The sequence below is a fragment of the Aquarana catesbeiana genome, linkage group LG05 (genome assembly GCF_042186555.1).
Source record: "Aquarana catesbeiana isolate 2022-GZ linkage group LG05, ASM4218655v1, whole genome shotgun sequence".
Classification (NCBI taxonomy): domain Eukaryota; kingdom Metazoa; phylum Chordata; class Amphibia; order Anura; family Ranidae; genus Aquarana; species Aquarana catesbeiana.
In genome coordinates, this window is record NC_133328.1 from 209,529,819 (window position 1) to 209,557,121 (window position 27,303).

General features: G+C 42.7%; 1 protein-coding gene across 6 annotated transcripts in view; it reads left to right on the forward strand.

Annotated features, from left to right (window-relative positions):
* SUGCT (succinyl-CoA:glutarate-CoA transferase) overlaps nt 1–27,303 on the forward strand; it is a 1,840,030-nt gene that overhangs the window by 27,745 nt on the left and 1,784,982 nt on the right. For all 6 annotated transcript variants that reach the window (XM_073630531.1, XM_073630530.1, XM_073630532.1 and 3 more), the window contains exon 4: nt 22,794–22,879. In XM_073630531.1, coding sequence (XP_073486632.1) covers nt 22,794–22,879 — 86 coding nt within the window. The remainder of the gene's footprint in view (nt 1–22,793; nt 22,880–27,303) is intronic.

Below are 27,303 nucleotides of genomic sequence, written 5' to 3' on the forward strand. Positions count from 1 at the left end.
TGTTGCAAAACAGTATCCTGTCTGCTTGGAACAAAACAATTCAAGTTTTAGACTTGCCAATGCGGCTGTGCCCAAGGGTGTCCCAAAGCCTCAGCTGGTGGTTACTAACCCAGAATCTGCTGAAAGGAAAATCCTTCAGACCAGTTATCTGGAAGGTGGTAATGACAGATGCCAGCCTTTCAGGCTGGGGAGCAGTGCTAGAAAAGACAACTGTCCAGGGACAGTGGTCAAGAACCGAAAGAGCCTTGCCTATTAACATCCTAGAGATTCGAGCAGTGAGTCTGGCTTTGAAGGCCTGGACTTTCAGGTTACGGAATTGTCCTGTCAGCATCCAATCCGACAATGCCACAGCTGTTGTCTATATCAATCACCAAGGGGGCACTAAGAGTCTGTCAGCACAGAGAGAGGTGAACCATATTCCAACTTGAGCAGAGAGGAATGTTCCCTACCTATCAGCAGTCTTCATTCTGGAAGTAGAGAATTGGCAGGCGGACTACTTGAGTTGCCAGCAGAATAGTCCCTTCACCTGACATTTTTTGGGCTGTTTGCCAAAGATGGGGGACTCCGGACGTAGATCTTCTGGCATCCAGATTCAACATGAAGTTGGTCAACTTTGTGTCCAGGACGAGGGATCCATTCACATGCGGAACAGATGCGTTGCTGACCCTGTGGGATCAGTTCTCACTGATTTATGCATTTCCCCCTATTCAGTTGCTGCCATGACTTCTTTGCAGGATCAAACTGGAAAGAAAGCCGGTAATTCTGGTAGCCCCAGCGTGGCTCAGAAGGTCCTGGTATGCAGAAATCTTAAAGATAGCGGTGGAAGATCCATGGTCCCTTCCACTACGGCCAGACCTACTCTCACAGGGGCCGATATTCCATCCTACCTTACGAACTCTAAATTTAACGGCTTGGCTGAAGAAACATGGGCTTTCCGGGTCAGTTATCTCTACCTTGATTAATGCAAGGAAGCCAGCTTCCAGAACTATATATTATAGAGTCTGGAGGGCTTATGTTTCCTGGTGTGAATCTAAGAGTTGGCACCCTCGGAAGTATATCATAGGCCAAGTTCTTGCCTTTCTACAATAAGTAGTAGAGATGAAGCTGACCTTGAGTACTATCAAGGGCCAAGTCTCAGCTTTATCAGTCTTATTTCAAAGACTGCTTGCTTCACATTCTTTGGTCCGGGGTTTTTTTTGCAAGGGGTGATTAATCCGCCAGTCAGACATCCTTTGAACCCTTGGGACTTAGGACTTAGGTCTGGTATGGGTTTTAAGGGGAACCCCCTATGCCGAAAAAACGGCGTGGGGACCCCCCAAAATCCATACCACATCCTTATCCGAGCACGCAGCCTGGTCGGTCAGGAAAGGGGGTGGGGACAAGCGAGCGCCCCCCCTCCTGAGCCGTATCAGGCTGCATGCCTTCAACATAAGGGGCTTATCTGAATCCGGGAGCCCCCTTTAATAAGGGGGCCCCCAAATCCCAGCCCCCCACCCTATGTGAATGAGTATGGGGTACATCGTACCCCTACCCATTCACCTGGGGAAAAAAGTGTCAATAAAAAAACACTACACAGATTTTTAAAGTAATTTATTAGGCCGCTCCAGGGTCTTCTTCCAACTTCAGGGGTCTTCTTCCGACTTCTCCGCTCTCTCCGGCCTCTTCTCCCGTGTCTGGTTCTTCTCCCGCTCTCCGGCTTCTTCTCTCGGTGTCCGGTTCTTCTCCCGCTCTCTGGTTCTTCTGCCGGGCTCCTCCGCTATCTTCTGCTCTTTTGCCGCTCTTTTGCTAGCGTTGGCCCGGTCTTCTCTTTCGTCTTGTTCCCTCTTCTCTTCTTCCGATGTTGACACGTCGCTCTCTCCCGCTGTAATGCTGTGTGCGAGGTGCGCGACAACTTATATAGGCATGGGGCGTGGTCACCGGGTGATGTGACCCCGCCACCTTATGACGTCACAGTCCCATCATGCTCCGGGACTGGGGGATGTAAGGTGGATGTAATAAAGCATGAGGATTTCGCCTTAGGGCGCAGTGTGCTGCAGGCAGCAGTATAAGTCCTCAAGTCTGGGAGTGCCCTACGGGTTGTGTCTCCCTCCCCTCAAATAGCATTGCTATGGGACGTCCCACATAGTGATTATTATGGTGCTCTGTGTCCCGTGATATACGATAAAAAAAATTGGATTTTTATAACAGCTTACCTGTAAAATCCTTTTCTTGGAGTACATCACAGGACACAGAGGTACCGCCCCTATTTCTGGGGTTTTGGTATATTACTTTGCTACAAAAACTGAGGTACTCCTGGTAGGAGGAGGGGTTATATAGGGAGTGAATTTCCTGTATTGGGTATACCAGTGTCCATCACCTGAAGGTGCCTATATACCCACATAGTGATTACTATGGTGCTCTGTGTCCCATGATGTACTCCAAGAAAAGGATTTTACAGGTAAGCTATTATAAAAATCCTATTTTTTCAATCTGACTAACTATGTACTGCAGCTGTACCAACAGAAGTCGGCCGACTTCGGTCGAAGGTGCATGACTGAAAAAGGTCTGCCGACCAGCTCCTGATCCGCGCTCTCCGCCAATGGTTGAGATCACTGACCGCTGTGTTCTGGCAGAACACAAAAGAACAGAAGAGGAGGTCGCTGTACTAACATTGGATTGTTAGTACAGTGGCTCTGACCTGAACTCAGTTTTTTTTTGTTCAACCCAGCGAGTGTACTAGGCTTTAGCAAAGGCGGTTTACAAGTGCAAGGGCGCTGGAACAAAGGGGGCGAATAACATGCATTGTGCGGACGGCCTACAGCTAGTCCCTTTTCTGAAACATTGTTCTGTTATGACACTGCTCTCCTCATCTGACTCTAGTTCCCACTCAGGCATGTACCATACAGCCTGTCTGACAAAAGCAGATTTTTCTGCCACTATGCCTGAATTTTTTGGAGAACTTTCGGCACTGCTAGAACCTTTTGGTTTTCAGAGGCCAAAAACAGTACCCGGCCTCTATCCCCACATACCCTTTCCAGAAATCAGGGGTGGAATCTCTTTCAGTTGAGGATATTATGGAGGAATCAAGGACCCTGATTTTGTAGCAGAGACCTCAGAGGATTTTCCTCCACCTGGTTTTTATGGGATACAAGCTACAGTTTCTCTCCAGATGCTCTCAAATGCCCTCCATTGTGGACTCCTTAACCGTTTGCCGACCATCCGCAGTGCTTTTACTCTCTATCAGAATCCGACTCAGAATACAAACCTGTAGAAAGCAGCGGCACTCCGAGAGGGAGCTTGCATGATGTAAAAGAGGTCCCTGTTAAGATCAGGTAGCTGAAGTGCCAGGAACACATATTTTTTCTCATATGCAGCAGGATCCAAGTACTAGTGCTACACTAACTTTTGGTGGATTGGCAGGCATAAGTAGCCCAGTAAATCCTGGCATTTTACAAAGCAATGTAGTATCTCATGGTGACATGGCGAGTCCCAGGAGTGCAGCTGGGGAGGTGGCTAGCACTCGTAGCATCCCGCAGCCACCAAGAATTCAAGCACAGGCCCATAGAGCCCATAGTGTCCTTCCAGAGGTGCTTGCAAATCTTGATTGGCAGCCTCCAGATTCAGTAACACCTGTTATTCCCCCAATCACAGCTCAACCCTGAATTCAGGTGGTTTCCAGCTGTTTTTCACGGAGGATCTGTATCAATTGATTGTGGTCCAAACCAATCTTTACGCACAACATTACAAAAAAGAAAGAATTGTGGTTATATTGGTCCACAGACCTGATTCATCATATGAACACGTTCTCTGCTGCAATGCCCAGGAAACGATATGAAACTATTATGCGTTTTCATGCATTTTAGTGATAATACACTCTGTTGTCTTTGGAGTGACCCTGAATATGATAGGCTCTACAAAAATTCGGCCCCTCATAAACTGCCTCCCTGAGAAATTTGCAGATATGTATACGCCCCAACAAAACATCTGCGTAGAAGAGTGCCTCATACGTTTCACTGTCCGCCTTGCAATTAAGCAGCATCTCCTCCACAAGCGTGCCAGATATGGGGTCAAAATGTATAAGCTATCTGAGAGGGCGACAGGCTATACATACAAATTTTGAGATTATGAGGGAAAAGACAGTAAAGTAGAGCCCCCCCAACTGCATAGACTACATGGGGAGCAGTGGCAAGATAGTATGGGACTTGGTCTCTACATCAAGGACAAAAAATGGCCTGGTCATTGAGCAGCCAAATCTTCCGGGGCTGAAGTGATTAAAGGAGTTGTAAAGGCAGAAGGTTTTTAATCCTAATGCATCCTATGCATTAAGATAAAAAGCCTTCTGCGTGCAGCAGCCCCCCTAATACTTACCTGAGGGCCATCTCTGTCCAGCGATGTCCACGTGTCCCTTGGCTGTCCGAGATTCTCCCTCCTGATTGTCTGAGACACAGCAGCGGCACCATTGGCTCCTGCTGCTGTGAATCAAAATCAGTTAGTCAATCAGGAGAGAGAGGGGGCAGGGTCTAACAGCAGCTCCATGTCTGAATGGACACATGGAGCTGCAGCTCGGCTTGGGAGGGAGGGGCCAGGAGCAGCGAAGAGGGACCTGAGAAGAGGAGGATCCAGGCTGCTCTGTGCCAAACCAACTGCACAGAGCAGGTAAGTATAACATGTTTGTTTATTTTTATTTTTTTTTTAAACAAGACTTTACAATAACTTTAAACCCTTTAGGGATATCCCATCAGATGAGCTCTCCTGCAAAGTGGCCTGCTAGGTTACTATCACATGTCTCTAAACTAGTTTCATGCTCTTTTTACCACTTGCTGTCTGGGCCAATTTTGACATTTCTCCCATGTTAAATCGGCATTTTTGCTCTAGCTCTGCTTTGAGTGGGTAGAGGAGTGTGAATCATCTGCCTCCATGTAACTTTGTACACAGAAATAAGGTTGGTGTTCTATTTTGAAAATTACTGTAACTCAAATCAGGCCTTTTTAATAAGACAGTGCAAAATACAAGAAAATAAACATAAAGCCGTAACACAGACACAGCAGCAAGTGGAAATCCTCTTTTTTTTTCTGATTATGGAAGTCAGAACATGGGTTACTATGGGAGGAGGTGCAGAAGGGGCTGTCCAATTATTCTACTTGTCCAGGTTACACATTTATTTATCCCTTGAACAAATCAGTCAACAAGCTTGAACTTTGCCTTTCAGGTCCTTTGGCAGCTACAATCACTCTTCTCATCATATGAAGAACTATAATGGCTTAAAAAAGACAAGACTGAGTTATTTAATAACATTCATCTTGAACATTTTAACCGTCTATATTGACCATTATTATGTGATAGTAATGTGACTATGATAGTGAAAAATTTGACTTTAAAGTACACCTGTTGTTTTAAAGTAAGTACATAACTTCTCACTGCAGTGCATTACTACCTGTCTGTTTCAGGCTGCAGTTACCTGCAGTGGTAGTGGTTGGTAGCTGCCCCCTCCCCGCCACTACCTTTTATTAAAGTGATTGTAAAGGTTTTTTTTTTTTAAATAACAAACATGTCCTACTTACCTGCTCAGGCAAATGTATTAAATTATATCTGACACTTTCTTTTTTTGAGTAGGGAAGGGTTTAAATGCTTGTATATATTGCTGTACCCACTGAGATCTACCCTCCCAACAAAGTCAAAAAGTGATGGGAATTCCAACATTTTGGCTAGACATATGCTTTAAGGCTAGGTTCACCTTGCTGCCATACGATTTTGATCCGACTTTCAGTGCGATTATGTAGTGCAACTTGAATGCAACTTTTATGAGGTTTCTATTATTAATAGAGCCAAATTCACACTGGAATCGCACAAAAGTAGTACAGGAACCTTTTCCAAAATCACTCTATGCTAAGTCTCAGTGATGTGGATTGGACACTCCTGAAAACAATGGGATTTCCCTTGTCATGCGATTCTGTGTGACCCAAGTCACATCTGAAATCCCACTAGTGTAAACCAGCCTTAAATCCAAAGAAAGAAACTAAAATTGAGAAAAGGGGAAACTTTGAGGGCCTATTCACACAATTGTGTTCTGCAAGAAATGTTACATGCACTTTTTTGGTTCATTAGGCACCCTGTTTAAATGAATAAACTGCCTTTAAGCAATGCATGTTACTGCATGGTACGCATATGCCCTAATGGACCTCAGTTGTGTGAATGGACCTTAAATCTAGCAATAGACAACTTCAATTTTGGCAAACTTCTGCTGATTCAGATGACATTTGAGCTGGGGGTGGCCTTGCAAGCTCCACCTGGCTTGACAAAAGTCGTTTTAACAATGAACTATGGAACCAGGTGGTAGTCCAATCAGATGCAGTCACTGTTCTGCAGCACAATCGCAATCCGGCAGCCACGAGTGTCACAGCAGTCTGAATGCAATAGCTAACAGTGGAGATTCCTTTGTTATTGCTTTTTAGCATTAATGATGGAATCGACTGATTTCTCTCGTCCAGCCTAGCCTTAAGCCTTGTACAAACGATCAGACTTTCCGACAGGAAATGTGTGATGACAGGCTGTTGGAGGTAAATCCAAGCGTGTGTATGCTCCATCCGACAATTGTTGTCGGATTTTCTGCGGACAAATGTTGGCTAGCATGTTTTAAAATTTTCTGCAAACAAATGTCTGTTGTCGGATTTTCCGATCGTGTGTACACAAGTCCATCGGACAAAAGTCCAAAGTACAAACACGCATGCTCGGAAGCAAGGACCAGTCAGAAGCAGTCGGTCTTGTAAACTAGCGTTCGTAATGGAGAATTGACATTTGTGACATGCCAAATTATGAAATTTCGAAATGCAGCGCACAATTCTCTTCTTCTTTAATGGGATAATAATGAAGCTGCTTTGCTGGTGATACTGATGGAGTTATTGCAAACAAATTTTATTTTTTAGTGATATCAAGAATAATATTATTATGCTTTTTTAAAAAAATTTGGTCAAGTTACCACAACACCATTAACCCATAGTTTTTAAGATCAAAGCTACAACTATGTTGGTGTCCCTTGTCAATTTTACATTGTATTTTTTTAAATGTAACTGCCTACTCCCAAGCTGTCATTTGAAGTAAAACACATAGCCAAGTATTATTCTCAACAATTTTTTTTATTGTGCATTAAAAAAAGAAAACAAATAAAATTAGACATGATATCTGCCAATAGAACTTAACCAAAAAGTGCATTCTATGCATTCAAAAATATAGAAAATATACCAAATCAAATCATTATTCAACCAAAAAAATAATGTCAAAGCAATAACTCCAAGGCCAGTAATAAATATTATCTCCTCCGATTCCGCAACATGGCTGGTTGACAAGCGGCCGTTCAGAAACGAACTGAAAAGTGCGAAATGAAAAGTGCGAATCAACACTCACCAAACTTCTACTAACACGAAATTAGCAGAAAGAGCCCAAAGGGTGGCCCAAAGGGTGGCGCTAAAGAGCCCAAAAACAACGTAAGTACGTCACTACGTTTGTATTTGTTGACCGACAATTCCTTGCCATTTGTATGCAGGACAAGTTTTGGCCAACGCCCTTCGGACAAAAGTCCATGGGTTTGTTGGCCAACAATCCGATCGTGTGTACGAGGCTTTAGTGTAAACCTGGCCATAGATGGATGTGTTTTTTTTTATTTGTTTTTTTAAATCAGCTAGCCAACTGATCAAAAGAAAAAAAAACTCACATTCAAGGTGTATAGAAGAATCCTCTCCGCTGTGCTGTTGTATTCTGACAGCAAGACTCCTCTACTGTTGGAATATACTGATTATCGCTTCGTTCGAATGGCTGCATGTACTGATCAAACAAATTTTCCAGCAATCCTGTTTAAGGCCCCATACACACTAATAGATTTTCTGCAGATTTCTGTCAAATTTACCAAAACCATGTAATATGGGGTCAAACCTTAAGCGTTTCAATTTGTATGCAATCAGGCAGGCCCTTGCACTATATGGTTTTGGTAAATCTGAAGACAAAAATCTGCAGAAAATCTAATAGTGTGTATGGGGTCTAAAGCCTCGTACACACGGTACGATTGTTGGCAGGGGATTGTCCGTTGACAGACTGTTGTCCTAAAATCTTACCATTAGTACGCTCCTTTCGAAATTGTTGCCCAACTTTCAGCCAACAATTGTTGTATGACAGGCTAGTAAATTTTCGGTGGACAACGGTTTGACGTCACATTTTCGTACGGTCAGTACACAAATCCGTCAGACAAGTCGAAAATACAAAAATGCGTGCTCAAAAATCAGTGCTCATCAAACACAAAATTGGCAGAAGGGGCCCAAAGGGTGGCGCTCAAGAGCTGAGATTCCTCGTGGTACGTCACTACATTTGTGTTTGTGGCACGACAATTGTGCACCGTTAATATGCAAGTCAAGATCCTGGCACATGCCCTGACAAAAATCAGATGCTCGGTTGGCCAACAATTGTACCGTGTGTACGAGGCTTTAGAGGAGTCGATCACTGGTCCCTGCTGAACTATGCATAGGGGCCCTGAACAGATGGATGTGCCAGTTACAGAAATTTCCTTCGGCCTACATTCACATTGGACCTATTTGACATGCGATTTGACATGTCAAATCGCATGCCAAAACGGAGCCTATTGCCGGCAATGGAAAGTAGTTCTTGCACTTCGCGGTGATTTCAATAGACATCTGTGCATGAACCTGCACAGATGTCTCTCAAATCGCCCCCAAAGTCAGCTAAACTTGCACGATTTCAAACCCACATTCCATGTGAACCTAGGCTCACTTATACTGTCAAATTCTTGACTGGCAGAGATATAGTTTACATTTATATGTTTTCCATATAGGAGGGTATGTTAGGGCCTGGTTCACACCTATGCATTTTTTAGTGCGTTTTCAGTTTTGCAGAAACACACTACAGTCCATTTAACATGGTTTCCTATGGATGTAGTTCACATCTGTGCATTTTATGGAAAGGGTCAGGGACTTTTTTTCTGGTTTTTGGTTCCATCAACTTCAATGGATCAAAAACATTTATTGAAAAACTCAAAATGCACCTGGAATATGCAAACTGCGGGGCGTGGCCAAGATGGCAACTTAGGAGGACGTGTTTCCTGGAGCTCTGCTGAAGGACTTCCTAATATCCTGACTCTTGGCTAATCTACCCTGAGGGACACTACCCATAATAGCCTGAATGCCATACAGAACACGTCGGCGGGCAAAAAATTTACGTTTCCCGCAAGATATAGCTCCGATTGCGGACCCACACTTGGCGGAATCTCCCCGGCGGCTCTCCAATATAGCGTCGCAGACGGAGGCCGCAGACCCGACCGAGACGGAACAGCTCGGGTTCCCGGAGGTTATGGCGGCGATCGACTCCTGCCAGGCTGCCCTGACCAGCAAGATAGAATCTGTGCAGCTTGATGTGAGTCTGATCCGACAGGACCAGGACAAGCTTCGATTGAGGCTGTCTGAGGTGGAGGAGCGGGTGGGTCTGGCGGAGGATGCGGTCGCGGATCATGCTGCATCCATCCGCACGCTGCAGACTAAAGTCCGGGCTCTAGAATATAAGGTGGATGACTCCGAGAACCGGAACCGAAGAAACAATCTTCGGATCGTAGGCATGCCAGAAGGAGCTGAGGGGAAAAATCCTACGGTCTTCATGGAGGAACTACTGAAAACCCTACTCCCAGCAGCGCAGTTCTCCCGCTTTTACACTGTGGAACGTGCACACCGGATCCCTCCTGTTCCCGGTCCGCCTGGATCCAACCCCCGCACCCTGATCTTCCGTATGCTTAACTTCAGAGACCGGGATGCAGTCCTGAGAGAAGCACGCAGGATCGGTGAAGTTAAGTTCCAAAATGCGAACCTACTTTTTTTCCCAGACTATTCTGTGGAGACACAGAAACTGCGTAGGTCTTTCGACCAAGTTAAAGCGTCGCTTCGGGCACGGAACATCAAGTACAGCATACTTTTTCCGGCCCGTTTGAGGGTACAGGATGGTGAGTCGGTGAGATTCTTTACATCTCCCCGAGAGGCTGCCACCTGGATCGAGGCTCTGCCACAACACCGTTAAATGAGGGATTACTTTCATTCTCTTCAGACCGTCCTGGAAACTACGATTCTGTTTATTAGGCTTTGATATTCTAAGCTGCCACCTACTACTCTCAGCAAAGCGATAGTGACTCTGATGCAAGCATTTGATGTTAAGCTACCTCTCGGCACTGGATGCCTTGGAGGACAAAACTTCCACTGTGCACCTGGGATAGAGGAAGATCAACCTATTGGTAAGCACGTTAATGCAGACTGACTGGCCCTGGATATACTGTCGGCTGATGAGGGACATTGCACGGCTCTACTTGCCACTTTCATTTTTGGAGGGTTCTTTTCAAAGAAATGGTGACTCCTCTTATCCGCAGAAGACCCTCTAGGATCTATTAAATTGCATCAGATGCTGCTTTATCAGCCATGCAAGATAAGGATGTCTATTGAACGAGTATCCAGTGTTCCGCCATAGGGTATTACACACAGTGAACTATTGAACTATAGCTACTGATACCTGTCACTATCCTATAAATGCTAAGGGCATGTGCAGGGAAATAACTATTCCGCAGGTGGATACTGGGGGGGGAGGGGGTTCTATCTTCTATTCTTTGGGTTCTAGTTTTATATCTCATTTCTATTAGGCCTCTATGCTAGGTTTCTGAGTTAAGAGGTAGAGAACCGAGATTTTCAGATTAGTAACTAAGATAAGTGCCCCTGCGATAATTCAGGAGAAATGCTTACTATAACTTACGTTTTTTTTTTTTTTTTGGCCTTTAAGGTAAAAGTGAATGCACCTAGGGCGGTAGTATTGTAACTAAGATATGTGCCCCTGCTACAGACCAGGAGAAATGATTCTTATAACTCAAGTTATTTTTGCTAGTAGTCGAGTTAAGAGAGAGTGAGCCTAGTGCCTCTGTACTGTAACTAAGATATGTGCCCCTGCTACAGCCCAGGAGAAATGAATTTTATATCATATAATACCTTTGCTAATGGCTGAGTTAGGAGAGAGTGAGCCTAGTGCCTCCGCACTGTAACTAAGATATGTGCCCCTGCAGTAGTTCAGGAGAAATGTGTTTTTATATTTTATGTCTTTCCAGCATCTCTGTTGTCTGGCTAGACAACTTCATTGTATTCAAGTCCACGCCCCTACTACGGCTGCAATAGTTGGGATTTACGGGTATTGACACATCTCCAGTTTCAAGGGGGTGTGGGGGAGGGAGGGAAGTTTTCTGCCGTTGCAGACACAAGGGAATTAGATGTGTTAGTAGTTTTTCTAAAAAAGGAGTTGCTCATATCACAAATGGGTTTATATGCTTTTCATTACAGTACAACTTAAATGTACATGATACCAGGATGCGCTGTGTTTTCAGCGGGCTGGGGGATGGGAGGGACTTGCGGATCCGACCAAATATACCTTTTTTGTGATTTGTTAGATGGCTGACATCTCTATTATCTTGTGGAATGTTCGGGGATTAAACTCAGCCGTTAAGAGGTCTCTTGTTTTTAAATACATACAAAAATACGTACCCCACATATGCATTCTACAAGAGACGCATCTGATTGGTTCCAAAATTTTGGGGTTAAAAAAGACCTGGGTGGGAGCATATTACCACTCTACCTACTCCGGCTATGCTAGGGGGGTGAGTGTTTTGATCCGCAGGTCCCTCCCATTCCAGATTCTTGATGTTAAGACGGATACTGAGGGAAGATATGTGATTATACATATGACTCTACACCCTAGACGAATGGTACTGGTGGGTTTGTACCTCCCCCCTCCTGCGAGGGCTCAACTTCTCTATGACATTATGCAAAATGTCATGGGGTACCATACCCAAGAAGTTTTTATTTTTGGGGACTTTAATTTGGTGCCTTCTCAGGAGGCGGATAGACTCAACTCCGGGGCCTGCATCTCGTCGGAGCTGCGGAGCTGGGCGAGTACTTTTGCACTGACGGATGCATGTCGACACTTTCACCCTAAGGACCGAGAGTATACCTGCCACTCAGCGTCATACAGAGCCTTATCCCGCATAGATTTGGCATATGTGTCTGGGGGTGCGCTCTGCTGGACGAGGGAGGTTAAACACTTAGCACGGGGTATCTCTGACCATGCTCCCCTAAAGCTTGTCATCTCCTTGGATAGACCAATTGGCCCAAGACTATGGCGTCTCTCTAGATTCTGGGCGTTGGATGACAGGATTCAGGAGGTAATGCCAGAAGCTATATGCAATTTCTGGCTGAGAAATGGAGAGTCTGCGAACCCACTGATCCTCTGGGATGCATTCAAGGCCTGGGTCAGGGGGGAATATATATCCCGTATATCTTCACTACAGAGGGAGGCGGGTTGGTCCCTTGAGCGATTGGAGGGAGAAGCGGGTGAGACTGAGGCTATCTATGTAAGATCTCCTACCGAACAAAAATAACCACACATGGCAGAGAGCTCTGAGGGAACTCTTGTTATTTAATATAGAACAAACTAAGAAATCTATGCTGCACTCAAAGCAAAGGATATTTGAATATGGCAATAAAAATGGAAGATTGTTGGCTTGGCTGGCACGTGGACAGCTGGGAACCACACATATAGCGGGGGTGCGGGATGATGGTGGGGGGCTGCTGACCTCACCGGAGGATATTAAAGCTAGATTTTCCCGTTTTTTCAGTGATCTATACACTTCCAGAACTAGTGGTAACACCTTGGAATTGCAGGAGTATTTGAACAATATTCCATTCCCTACATTATCTGATGAGCACAGGGCAATGTTGGATAAGGATATCTCCCTGGAGGAGGTCCAGACTGCCATCGGGGGTCTGCAGATAGGAAAGACCCCGGGGGTGGATGGACTCCCTACGGAGTTCTATTCTCAGAATTTGGAGCTTATCGCACCTAAACTCACGTCCCTTTTTGCTGGACTGGCCGGGGGGGGGTTCTCTACCGGAGTCTATGGAGGAGGCGGTCATTGTTCTGATCCACAAGCAGGGTAAGGATCCTCAAGAGTGCGCGTCATACAGGCCTATCTCGTTACTTAATGTGGATACAAAAATTCTAGCCAAAATCCTTGCCACACGCCTGTCCTCAATTATATCCACATTGATTCACGTCGACCAGACCGGTTTCATGCCGGGCAAGGGGACAGATATTAATATTAGGCGTCTTTTCCTCAACCTGTCCATCGCCCATGATAACTGTGGGGATAGAGTGATCGCCTCCTTGGATGCTGAAAAGGCGTTTGACTCTGTGGAGTGGGAATATCTTTGGGAAGTGCTGGAGAGATTCGGTTTCGGCCCTAGCTTTCTCCAATGGATTAAGCTGCCGTATCGAGCACCGAGGGCTAGGGTGCGCACCAATGATAGGATCTCGGATCCCTTCCCACTCCACAGAGGCACTCGCCAAGGGTGCCCGTTGTCACCTAGTTTGTTTGCTCTTGCCCTGGAGCCGCTGGCGATTTTAATTAGAGAATCTTTGGAGGTCAGAGGGATGCAAATAGGTAGACTTGAAGAGAAGATTTCATTATATGTGGATGACGCATTACTTTATTTGAATGATGCCGGACCATCTCTGTTAGCTGCTCTGGCCATTTTTGACAGATTCGGTGCTGCATCTGGGATTCGAATAAATTGGTCTAAATCAGTCCTTTTCCCTTTGGATAGTGGGATCCCTGATGCGGCGGGTGGTACACCTCTCCAGTGGGTGTCAGAGTTCAAGTACCTCGGGGTTCGGGTATCCAGGGACCTCACCCAATACTATCAATTTAATATACTTCCTCTGCTCCACCTCCTTAAAAAAAGGTGCCGTGCATGGTCTGGACTCCCTCTGAATCTGCTGGGGCGTATAAACATTTTGAAAATGATGCTCCTACCCAAGTTTACTTACCTCTTTAGAAATAGCCCGATCTGGCTCCCGGCGTCCTTTTTTCGGGAAATAGACAAACAAATTACCTCCTTTATCTGGAATGCAGCTGTTCCGCGACTAGCCAAGTCCACATTACAACTCCCTACACAGCTGGGGGGGCTTGCTCTCCCCAATTTCAGACTCTATTATTGGGCGGCGATGCTAGTTACGACATACTGGTGGTTTGAGGGGAAACGCTCTAATGCGGCTGTGTGTGTAGAGGCGGCGAAGCTAGGTTCTGTGCAGGATCTGCAAAATCTGGTATACAGGGGGGTAAAAGCATATGCGGAGCTTCCCGCGCCGACTAGAGCAACACTTCAGGTATGGAGGATGGCTAGAAGGAGTTTCTCCCTTGTGGGGCGATGGGCGCCTGTCCAGCCTCTTTGGGGGAATCCTCAGTTGCCCCATTTTAGAACAGTTTCTGATCCTCAGTTGTGGGCGGGATTTGGAATCAAAATCCTAAAAGATATAATGCCCAATGGGGAATTGATGTCTTTTGCGCTCATGTCAAGGACGTATAGGCTCCCGGGATGGATGTTTTTCCGATATGCCCAATTGCGCCACGCGACTAAGGCACAATTTCCTGTCCCTCCCCTCCTACAATTGGACCCGCTGGAGGACCTGCTATCCAGTAATGACCTAGTGAAGCCCCTTTCTGCCATATATAACACGCTGCTGCCTAGGAAGGTACCCAAGATGGACAGGTTGTGGAATACTTGGAAATCAGACATTCCCACTTTAGATAGAGAGGACTGGGAGACCTGTCTGGAACAAGGTCCCAAACTGGTAATATCGGCTGGGGATAAACTGACTCAAACAAAATTTTTACATAGGGTCTATTTCACGCCAGCGAAATTATCTAAAATATACCCTGATAGGGATCCACATTGCCCTAGATGCCAAACCCAGATTGGCACGTATCTTCACATGTTTTGGGACTGTCCTGCATTGTCAAGGTTCTGGCTGGGAGTGTATGATCATTTAAATCTAAGAATGGATTTATCTGTTCCGAAAACACCTGAGATGGCCCTATTGGGAATACATGAGGATGAACACAGGTCGCATCATAGTAAAATTTTGATTTTGCTCCTCTTTTATTATGCTAAAAAGGAGATCCTTGCTAGATGGACCTCTGCTGGCCCCCCGACCCTATCCTCCTGGGAAAAGAGAATTAATACCGCCTTGCCTCTTTATAGGCTGACATATATTAGTCGGGGTGCCCTTGGAAGTTCGATAAGGTCTGGTTACCATGGATTAGCTGATAGGATAATACCTGAACCCAACTGTTGGATACCGGGCCATGGGATAGTGGGTGGGAGGGGATGGACTATTCTGTGAATTTGCTGCTATAAGGATGAAGCTGAACTGTGCATGTTTTCTCCCTCTGGTGGGGTGGATGCCCCCCATAACGCCTCACCTTTATGTGTATTGATTTGCCTGATAGGATTCTCTAGTACAGTATGGTCTATAAGCAAATACTAAGAAAGTCTTATGTAGTTGTATTAGATGCAGTAAGATATATCTTATATGAGCAAGAGATTACCTCTAGTCAAATATATGATCCGTACTTGTCTGTAATTGTCTACACATGGTCTGTTTATTCCTTTTTCCTTTGTACTGTATTTTATACTTTTCCTTGTCAAAAGAAGTTTATTAAGTATACAATGTTATAAAGATACATAAAGTAAGTTTACAAGGATCTATAAAGTAAGCTCATTGTTTTACAGTAGGGTTTCTATAGGTAAATATAATGAAATTTCAAATATTAAACATTGGGTTTACGTAAACCTAAATTAAAGATATATATCATTTCCTTAGTTACTTTTGTAGGTATTTAAATGATTTATACCTACTATACATATTGTTTACAAGTAGAGTGTATATAGGTCAAATAAATTCTGATAATGAGCTTTAATCGTAAGGTGGAGAAAAGGAAAGAAAAAGAAGAAAAAGGGTTGAAAGGTAGAGGTATGGTCCACAAGGTTGTCCCGCTCGTCAGTTTATTATTCTTTTTAGTTCTCTTTGAAGCCTTAGAATGGGTGTCTCTGTAAGTCATTTAATCTGTTACCATGGCAACAGGACAGAGTCATTGAAGTTTGACAGGAACTGTTGTTTTATCCAAGGATGCCAAAGTTTTTCAAATTTTGGAATTTGATTTTGATCGATGGCTACCATCTTAGCATGGGACATTGTATTATTCATTCTGTGAATTGTTTCTGCTAGTACCAATGTAGGAGATTTCCATGCCTTGGCCACTGTTTGTTTTGCAGCCGTTATTAGTTGGATCATAAGTTTGAATTGAGAGAGTGTTAACCATTCCAGTTTTAGATTAAGTAAAGTTAAATATGGATCTGGTTGTATTATTTTTTTAAATATTTTAGATGCAATCACGAAGACTTCCTTCCAGAAGGTTTGGATTACTGGGCACGTCCACCATATGTGTAAATATGTGCCTATTTCTGGGCATCCTCGAAAACAAAGAGCTGAGGTATTAGGTGAATATTTTGCCACTCTAGCGGGTACAAGGTACCAGCGAGTTAGGACTTTATAATTTGTCTCCAGTGCTAAGATGTTGGGTGAAGATGACTTAGATGTGAGCCATATGTTAGACCAGTCCGTGTCTTCTAAAGTTCGTCCCAGGTCCTCCTCCCACCTCTGAACGTAAGAGGGTCTATTAAGATTTGCTACTCCATATAATTGATTATAAAGTGATGAAATTGTACCTTTAGCAAATGGATCTTTTGTACAAATTGATTCAAAAATGGATAATTGGGATAATGGTGTATCCCCCTTTAGGTGGTAGAATGGTGTATAGAAATTTTTGATTTGGAGATATCTAAATATCTCAGAGTTTGGTAGATCATATTTTTCTCTAAGCGATGGGAATGAAAGGAATGATTTAGATGCTATGAAGTCATTTAGTGTCTGAATGCCTGATGTTGTCTAAGCTTTAAAAGAATTTGGGTAGATCCATGCCGGATAAAAGGCCGGATTTCTGATAAAAGAAAGGAGAGGATTGTGTGGAGATTGTAACTGATATTTGGTTTTTAGTTTATCCCAGAGAGATAAGAAGTGTTTAGTTATGGGATTATGAATTTTAAAGCGGTCTTTAGGATCAAGCCATAATAAATTTGATATTAATAGAGGGTCATTTTCTGAAGCCTCTATAAATACCCATAATGGGATTTCCTGTTTTGCATGGTATTTGGACAGACTGGGCAAATGTGCTGCTCTGTAGTAGTTAGTAAAATTAGGGTATCCCAGGCCTCCTTTATTTTTGGGAAGATGTAGTGTGTGTATAGGTATACGTGGTTTAGAAGAGCCCCATATAAACGAAGTTGCTCTTTTTTGTACTATTCTCAAAAAATAGGAAGGAATTGGAATAGGGAGGACTCTGAATAGATAAAGCAATTTGGGTAGTATAGTCATTTTGATTGCATTAATCTTCCCTATCCAGGATAAAGGAAGTTGCGACCATTGTTTTATTAGATTTGTGATCTGTCTTAATACAGGAGGATAATTGGTTGAGAATAAGTCAGAATGAGATGCTGTTAAATGAATTCCAAGATATGGGATTGATTTTTCTGCCCATGTGAATGGGAGTGCAGCCCTAGCCGGGATCAATTCCATGTTTGTGAGTGAAATATTAAGCATTAGGCATTTCTTAGGATTAATCATAAGGCCGGATAGGGCTGCAAATCCATCAAGAGCTGGTATTAGGTTAGGACCAGAGACCTGTGGTGATGATAGAAAAAGTAATATATCGTCTGCAAATATACATAATTTGTGTGTAATACCTCCTACTTCAATGCCAGTTATAGTTTGGTTTGTTCTGATGTATTGGGCCATGGGTTCGAGTATAAGGGCAAATAATAAGGGAGATAATGGGCAACCCTGTCCGGTACCTCTTTCGATATTAAAGGCTTCAGATTTGTATCCAGCATATTTTATATAGGCTTTGGGTTTATTATATAATGCTTTGATCCATGTTAAAAAGTGGGGTCCAAAACCCCATTTTTGTAATGAATATTGCATATATTGCCAGGATACTGTGTCAAATGCCCTCTTAATATCGAGAGATAGAAAACATAAAGGGATTTTCCGTTTTTTAGCAATATGTGCCAATAACACTGCCCTGCGTATATTATCGCCTGCCTGTCTATTTGGCATGAAGCCTACTTGATCTCTATGTATTAATTTTCCTATAATGCTATTAAGGCGTTTTGCTATTATTTTTGCTAATAATTTAATATCGAGGTTTAACAGAGAGATAGGCCGATAATTCACACAGGAAGTATCATCAGAAAGGGGTTTTGGGATCATACAAACAATTGCCATTAGTGTTTCTTGCCGAAAAGAATGTCCATCTAGAAGTTTGTTAAACGTTTCAGTGAGAATGGGAGAGAGTATTTCTGAGAATGTTTTATAGTATAAAGCCGAGTAGCCGTCTGGGCCTGGTCTTTTGTTAAGTTTTAGGTCTTTTATGGCGTTAGCAACTTCATCTATAGTTATAGGCTCATCCAAACTGCTTTTTTGATTCTGAGATAACTCAGGTAAGGTTATTTTTGAGAAGAAGGATTCAGCCTCTGTAGGATTAAATTCATTGGAAAATCAAAAAAAAGACTGCGCTAAAAATAAAACCTATATTTAACAACATATATAATTATGTGAATATTAGAAAATTCAATCAATCAGGTAATCAAACCAAATAAAATGAATAAAGACAATAAATGAAAATAAATTATTAATGCAGTGAACCACATATAACATAAAATAGCAATATTGAAACCAAATGTGTCAAATGACAAAATTATCCAAAGGTATAATGGAAATGTTCAAAGGGAATGAATCCTTGGAGCCAAAGCAGATAGAATAGGTGATCCTATGGTAAAACACTCAGCACCCAGTGAGAAATCCTCCACCTTAATAGATGTACGCTTACCGAAGGTAAGCTAGATAACAGCTTATCAATGGATATCCACACGGGGGACACAACTCCTTGGATCTCCTCACAAGAAAGGGGTAGGCAGGAACTTTCTTATAGCGAACCACAAACAGCATGCCAGGGGAACCCAGAAGAATAAAAAATTTCCTCCATAGTGTGAATCCGTAGGATTATTTATTAAAATATGGATAAATACACTTACATAAAATCTTGGTTAAAAATCAAAGGAACAGCCGGCCGGCTTGCATACACCCGTTCAACGAGATTAGGATAGAAACGATGACGTCAGCGCGTCGACCTTCCGACGTACGTTTCGTCCTATTGGACGTCGTCATGGGAACCTCATTGTTTGTCTTATATAAAGTTGCGAGATGTGAGTGAAATTTATGGACTATTTTAACTGGATTACAAGTGTAAACATTTTTTGATAATTTCAAACGTATTGGTTTGAAAGATTTGTTAGTTGAATTTAATGCCCGGGCCAAATATGTACCTGGTTTGTTTGTATTCATGTAGAAATTGTGTTTGGAGCGTTTGAGGGATTTATCAACTGACTCAGTGAGAAATAGATCGTATTCCAATCTAGATTTTTCCAGATGAGATTTTGTACTCTGAGATGGATTATCTTGAAATGATATGTAGGCTGCATTAAAATTGAGTTCTAGTTTTTTTGCTAGATTTTTGCGTTCCCGTTTAAATAGTGCCATTTGTCTTTGTATTGTACCACGCAAGACAGGCTTATGAGCTTCCCACAGTGTTATTGGGGAGATGTCTGTTGTATTATTAATTGATATGTATTCCTTTAAAGCTTGTTCAATGGCCATCTGATGTAGTGGGTGTTTGAGCATTATGTCTGGTAAGTACCACGTTGAGTCATGCGCTTTTGGTATGGCTGAGGCTATAGTAGTGTATACTGCATTATGGTCAGACCACGGAATCGGAATTATATCTGATGCAATAATTTCTGGTATCATTCCTATTGTTAGAAAAATATGATCTATTCTGGTGAAGGTTTGATGAGGGTGCGAGAAATAAGTGAATTTCTTTTTCATTGGGTTACTTTCTCTCCACGAATCTACCAGATTGTATTTGGAAAGAAGTTGAGAAAAAGGTAATCTAGAGGTTATTTTGGATGGTGTAAAAGGTGATTTATCTAGAAATGGGAGGAGGACCTGGTTCGAATCCCCACACATTATCACTGTTCCTATTTTGTGTGTATTAATCACTTGTAACATATGTGAGAGGAATGGTGTAGGTTGTTTGTTAGGAGCGTAGTAGGAAATCACCGTGATTGCTGTATCCATTATATAACCCATGAGTATCAGGTATCTACCTTCTGGGTCTTTAATTTCTGATGATAAGGTGAATGGTGTGGATCGGTGAAATGCAATTAGAGTTCCCCTTTGCTTGGTACAGGCAGAAGCCGTGTAAATTTGTTGATAAAAAGGAGAAATATATTTTGGAGTAGAATCTTTGGTGAAGTGTGTTTCTTGGAGGCATACTATGTGAGCCTTCTTGTTATGGAAAGTACGGAAGGCTTTGGTCCTTTTTTGAGTGACATTTATTCCCTGAACATTCAGGGAAAGTATATTCAGTGGTGCCATGGCAATAGATCAAATAGTTTTGACTTACTTTTTGTTATGCAGAGCTGACTGCGCAGATCAACCTGTGTGGACTGAAGAGATGAATAGATAGAAAAGAAACCAGTGAATTCTGGAGTAAAGAGTAAACAAAAAACATATGAGATTAGATGATACATTGTATAAATTATTTTTTGCAAGTAATCACAATTTACCCGTGAAAGAGAATAAATATCTCTCTCAGGGGAATAAGTGCCTTCGTCACACTCCCACATAATATGGTTGGGAGAATGAGGAGGGCTAATGGGGGTACACGGATCTTCCGCTTACAGGAGAGAAGTGCTATGTCAAAAGACATCAAAATGATGTTTCATTAATTGGAGTGCAGAATATAGTTTTTGTTGAAATTATTTATTCCAGGGTGGTTGTATATGGTTAGTCTTGCCCTAGGCTAAATAATTCAGTTAGAAAGGTACTGTTAATAACTTTGGTATTGATGAAGATAGTTTCAATTATTTTGGGATTTTAACCCTTTTAGAGTAAACAATTACATATTTTATTCATATGCAACTGTTTAGATATGTTAACTCATAAAATTGAGGTTGTATTGCTTCAGATTAGAATAAACAAAAACATAATTCTAGGAACTAGTTAGGTAATAATATATTTGTTTTAAGAAAAGATAGAAAAAGCTTCCATTACTTCTGGATTATTGAACATATTTGTCCTAAAAAGTAATAAATCTACTGTTATTACCTGATAATATATAACTGAACAAGAATTTCCTTATTTCACTTATATATTCTAAGGCTATATGAATCAGAAGTAATAAGAAATATAACTGGAATGTAACATGATCCCACACAGTGTGTGACTATCAGAATGCAGTTACATTCAGTTATAAATATAGGTTTTTTATAGAGAACCATCTCTTAGTATAATAAATGAAGAGATATCAGGAATTAGGATGTCAGTCCATTGAATCTTCTTGGTCCATGGATGATGTGGCATAACGGCCTCTTTTGTGAGAATGATGATTCCCATTTTGTTCTGAAATTTTCTGGGTGCTGCCTGAAGGTGAAGATGATGCCATTCTTCTGCGTGTGGGAGTGTTGCTGCTTGTGGGTTCTGTCAGATTTAATTTTAAAAGGGTTTGTTGTAGTTCATCTGCTGATCTGCTTCTGTAAATTGTACCTTGGTAGTTAAATCTGACTGAAAAGGGGAAGCCCCATTGATACATAATGTTGTGGCGTTGCAGTTCCATTAGTTGGGGTTTCATGGATCGTCTTTTAGTAATAGTAAGTTGGGATAGGTCAGCAAAAATTTGATAATTGTGTCCTTGAAAATTAAGTTCCTTTTTTTTTCTTGCAGCAATTAGTATTTGTTCTTTCGTTCTGTAATAATGAAATTTTGTGATTATATCACGTGGGGGTCCATCTTTCTTTTTGGCTGTGAGGGCTCTGTGTACTCTGTCCAGTTCTAAACGTTCAATAGGGATATCTGGCTTTAGTTCTTGTAATAGAGCAGTAATAGTAGATTGCAGGTCTGTCACAGTTTCAGGTATTCCCCTTATGCGCAAGTTTGAACATCTGGCTCTATTTTCGTAATCTTCGAGCTTAGTTTGAAGTATTAAATTCTCTTTTTTTAATTGTTCCAATTCTGTTATATTTTCTTGGGTTGTAATTTCAATTTCATCCATTTTTATTTCTAGGGCTGCGGTGCGGTTTCCCAGCTCTCTTATTTCTTTGGTTAGGCTTTTTGTTATTTGGTCTGAGGTTTGTTTTAAAGCCTTATGAAGCATCTTTTCAAATTGTAATAATATTACTGGGGATGCTGAGGAGGCTTGTGGAGAAGTTTGTGAGAGGATTTGTTCTGTATCTGACTCAAATGGAGAGTCTTGCTGTGACATTTTCTGTCTGTGAGAGCGCCCTGATGCAGTATCTTGTGAGGTGACTGGAGCTGCTTCAGCTGCAGTGAGTGCCTGTGAGCTCTTTGTGAGGTGATTTTTATTTCTGCCACGGTTTCCTCCCAGTACCATATTTCCTGCCCAAACTTTCACAGTTTGTTCCCAGGGGCAAAAAGGTTCAAATGGATACCTTTTGAGCCTGCAGGGTCCGCTTTGTCCTTCTCTTCTCTCCTCAGCGGTGTGGAGCTCTAACAATGCATGTCTGCTCCGCTAGGCTCCGCCTCCTGCCCCCCCATCGTATTTTATACTTTTCAATAAAGCACTCCTGATTGTTAAAAAAAAAGGAATATGCAAACTGCAACCTGCATAGGTGTGAACCAGGTCTTAGTGGATTTTAAACTTACTAAAATCAAATGCTTTTTATAAAACTTTCATAATCTTATTTCTGTATTTTTTCCTGTAGGATCTGGAGATGATACAAGGTCATGGGGACCTCCTTTCGTAGGAACTGAAAGTAGTTATTTTCTCAGTGTGAATAGAAATAAGAAGGTATTTATACTACCAATTTAACTATTTAATATATAAGTTCTTGTTATTTTAGGTTGTATGTTATTACTGTTATGCAATCACAGAAAAAGTAGACATTCGTACAGCAGAATTGCTAACCTAAAGTGACAGAAGGAGGACTATACTAATACTTCATTTGAATATTTTTCTTGAAGAATTTTGAGGCTAACCTATAAAATGTAAAAAGAAGTAAAATGAAAGTTTTACTTGAGATTAACGAACAAATTCCAGCTTTCATTTTCCAATGTAGGTTTAAAGTTTATTCAAACTCAAAAGCAAACATGAATTTAACTTGCAGATTGCAATCCCTATATGTGGTGGTTGCATTTGTTTTATTTTTTTGTAGGCTTTTTTACTTTTATTTTCATCGGTTGACCCAGCCATTAAGTCTGTTACTTTTCAGCTTTCTTTAACAGACCAAGCTTTTCAACAAAAGTGGCAGTTAGGTGGTTGAGACAAATCATTTAACAAAAACAGTGTTTACAATGGCCAGCTTTTATTCATTAATGTAATACCTCTATCACAAAAGAAAAAAAAATGTTGTTTTCACTGCTTAAAAAAGCTTTACATAGAGTTTGGCTTTAATTTGTAAGTCAAGTCCATCTGGATTTGTTTGTGCATCCAATGCTACCCTCTCCACAGATTGACAATGCTGCCCAGGGGTGGCTTCATTGTTGCTCCATAGAATTGAGACACCCTAAGACAGGAAGTTTGTTATTTAAAAGATCACAGGTAAAAATAAAAGATTTAAGGATTGGTAAGCTGTGTTTAGATACACTTTATTAAATATAAGTATCCTTTATGTGCTTTACTTTGGTTGCACCAGTTTTATTAGTTTTTAGAGTTGATTGTCATGTGTTTGTGTGCATGTAAATTTAAAATAAACCTGTCAGGTCAGATGTTGCCTAGAACAGTAAGACCCCTTTCACACTGGGGCAGTTTTCAGGTGTTTTAGCGATAGAAATAGCGACTGTAAAGTGCCTGAAAACTGCCTCCTATTCTCTGCAGTGAGTGCTTTCACACCCGGGCTGTGCGCTTGCGGGATGTTAGAAAAAGTCCTGCAAGCATCATCTTTGGGGTGGTTTTGGGAGCGCTAAAACGCCCCTGCGTTTGCAATGAATGGGCAGCGCTTCTGAAGCGCCCGAAAGCAATTCAGAAGAGCAGCAACATAGGAGTTTTTAACCCCTTCTTTGAGGTTAAAAGCACCCCGCTAGCGGCTGCTAAATGAGCAGCGCTTTACCACTAACGCCCGGTGCTTTCAGTGTGAAAGCAGCCTAAAAGCTTCCATCCGTCTGAAGCTGCCATTCCCGGAGCCCCAGAAAAGTGGTACTGGAGCAGAACACATCACTGGCTTGCTTACACCAAAAAGCATGGCTAATGACTAACTTCCTGACTAATGACACCACAAAGCAACTTATTCACTCCTTGGTTATTTCCCGCCTTGACTACTGCAATTATCTCCTTATTGACCTACCCTTGTGCAGGCTATCCCCCCTTTAGTCCATTATGAATGCTGCTGCTAGATTAATACATCTTACTAACCGATCCATGACTGCTGCTCCTCTCTGCCAATCCCTTCACTGGCTTCCCCTACCCCACCGTATAAAATTCAAAATACCACAACATACAAGGCCATGCACATAGCCCCCAGGTACATCACCAACCTCATCTGCAGATATCGGCCAAATCATCCCCTCAGCTCCTCCCAGGGCCTCCTGCTCTCTAGCTCCCTTGTTACCTCCTCCCATGCTCCCCTTCAGGACTTCTCCAGAGCCTCTCCCATCCCCTGGAACTCCCTGCCCCGGTATGTTCAATCAGTCCCTAACCTGTCCACCTTTAGGAGATCCCTGAAAACTCATTTATTCAGGGAAGCCTATCCCACACCCACCTAGGAACTGTACCCGAGCCACCCCCATCAAATCATCCCCCGCAGCTGTTACCTTTTGCATCACCACCCCCTCCCTTTAGAATGTAAGCTCTACGAGCAGGGCCCTCTTGTCTCTTCTGTATTGAATGGTACTGTAATTGGCGCTATATAAATCATGTATAATGATAAACAGTGGTATCATGTAGTCTCAGCCATGCAAGGCCACATCTGTCCAGACAGGTTCCTTTTTATAATAGTGTATATATTAACCACTTCAGCTCCGGAAGGTTTAACCCCCTTTATGACCAGGCCATTGTTTGTGATACAGCACTGCATTACTTTAACATCTGTGTGGGCGTGCGATGCTGCCACGCTGTACCCAAATAAAATTTGTGTCTTTTTTTCCCCCACAAGCTTTCTTTTGGTGGTATGATATTTACAAAAAAAAAACTGTGTCAGTTTTTTTCATTTAATTTCCTGACACATGAGCTTGAAGTACCTTTAACTGCTTCAGATCCGGGCCGTTGTAAAATGACGTCAACAGCGCGGATCTAAATTGCCGGGACGACGTCTATTGACGTCGTCCCGTGCATGAGCGGCCTGCGCGCCCCCTGCAGGGCGCGCGCGGCGCGCTCGGTGATCAGCGAGTCTATGAGACTCGCCTGATCACAGATCAGAGTAAGGGGTTGGTCCCGACCCCTTACCACATGATCAGCTGTCAGCCAATGACAGCTGATCATGTGATGTAAACAGAGCCGGTAATCGGCTATTTTTCCTCCTCGCGCTGACAGCGCGAGGAGGAAAAAAAAAACCCGATCACCGGCGGCCGTGATCGGGACATCAGTCCCGATCACGGCGATCTTCTGACACAAGGCAATAGGCAGCAGTGCTGCCTACCAGTGCCCACCAGCGTCACCCATCAGTGCCCACAGTGCCAACAATCAGCGCCACCCATCAGTGCCCACAGTGCTACCCATCAGTGCCCACAGTGCTACCCATCAGTGCCCACAGTGCCACCCATCAGTGCCCACAGTGCCACCCATCAGTGCCCACAGTGCCACCCATCAGTACCACCCATCAGCACCCACATCAGTGCCACCCATCAACACCCACATCAGTGCAACCTATCAGTGCCCATCAGTGTCACCTACCAGTGCCCATAAGTGCCCATCAGTGCCACCCATCAGTGCCCCCCGATCAGTGGTACCTATCCGTGCCACCCATTTGTGCCACCCATCCGTGCCACCCATCCATGCCACCCATCCGTGCCACCCATCTGTGCCACCCATCTGTGCCACCCATCCGTGCCACCCATCCGTGGCCATCAGTGCCGCCTTATCTGTCCCCATCAGTGCCGCCTTATCTGTCCCCATCAGTGCCGCCTTAACTGTGCCTATCAGTGCCGCCTTAACTGTGCCCATCAGTGCCGCCTTATCTGTGCCTATCCGTGCCCATCAGTGCAGCCTATCAGTGCCCACCAGTGCCACCTCATCAGCGCATATCAATGAAGGAGAAAAATTACCTGTTTGCAAAATTTTATAACAAACTATTAAACATGATTTTTTTTTTTTTCAAAAATTTCCATCTTTTTTTGTTTGTTTAGCAAAAAATAAAAATCCCAGATGTGATCAAATACCACCAAAAGAAAGCTCTATTTGTGGGAAAAAAATGATAAAAATTTCATTTGGGTACAGTGTTGTATGACCGCGCAATTGTCATTCAAAGTGTGACAGCGCTGAAAGCTCAAAATTGGTCTGGGCAGGAGGGGGGTTGAAGTGCCCAGTAAGCAAGTTGTTAAAGAGCACCTGTCACTTTATCAGCTATAGAAGGACTTATTTATACGTTAAATCTGAGTATGTATGTGTATGTGTATATATATATATATATATATATATATATATATATATATATATATATATACAGTGGGGATGGAAAGTATTCAGACCCCCTTAAATTTTTCACGCTTTGTTATATTGCAGCCATTTGCTAAAATCATTTAAGTTCATTTTTTTCCTCATTAATTTACACACAGCACCCCATATTGACAGAAAAACACAGAATTGTTGACATTTTTGGCGATTTATTAAAAAAGAAAAACTGAAATATCACATAGTCCTAAGTATTCAGACCCTTTGCTCGGTATTTAGTAGAAGCACCATTTTGATCTAATACAGCCATGAGTCTTTTTGGGAAAGATGCAACAAGTTTTTCACACCTGGATTTGGGGATCCTCTGCCATTTCTCCTTGCAGATCCTCTCCAGTTCTGTCAGGTTGGATGGTAAACGTTGGTGGACAGCCAATTTTAGGTCTCTCAGGAGATGCTCAATTGGGTTTAAGTCAGGGCTCTGACTGGGCTATTCAAGAACAGTCACAGAGTTGTTGTAAAGCCACGCCTTCGTTATTTTAGCTGTGTGCTTAGGGTCATTGTCTTGTTTTAAGGTAAACCTTCGGCCCAGTCTGAGGTCCTGAGCACTCTGGAGAAGGTTTTCGTCCAGGATATCCCTGTACTTGGCCGCATTCATCTTTCCCTCAATTGCA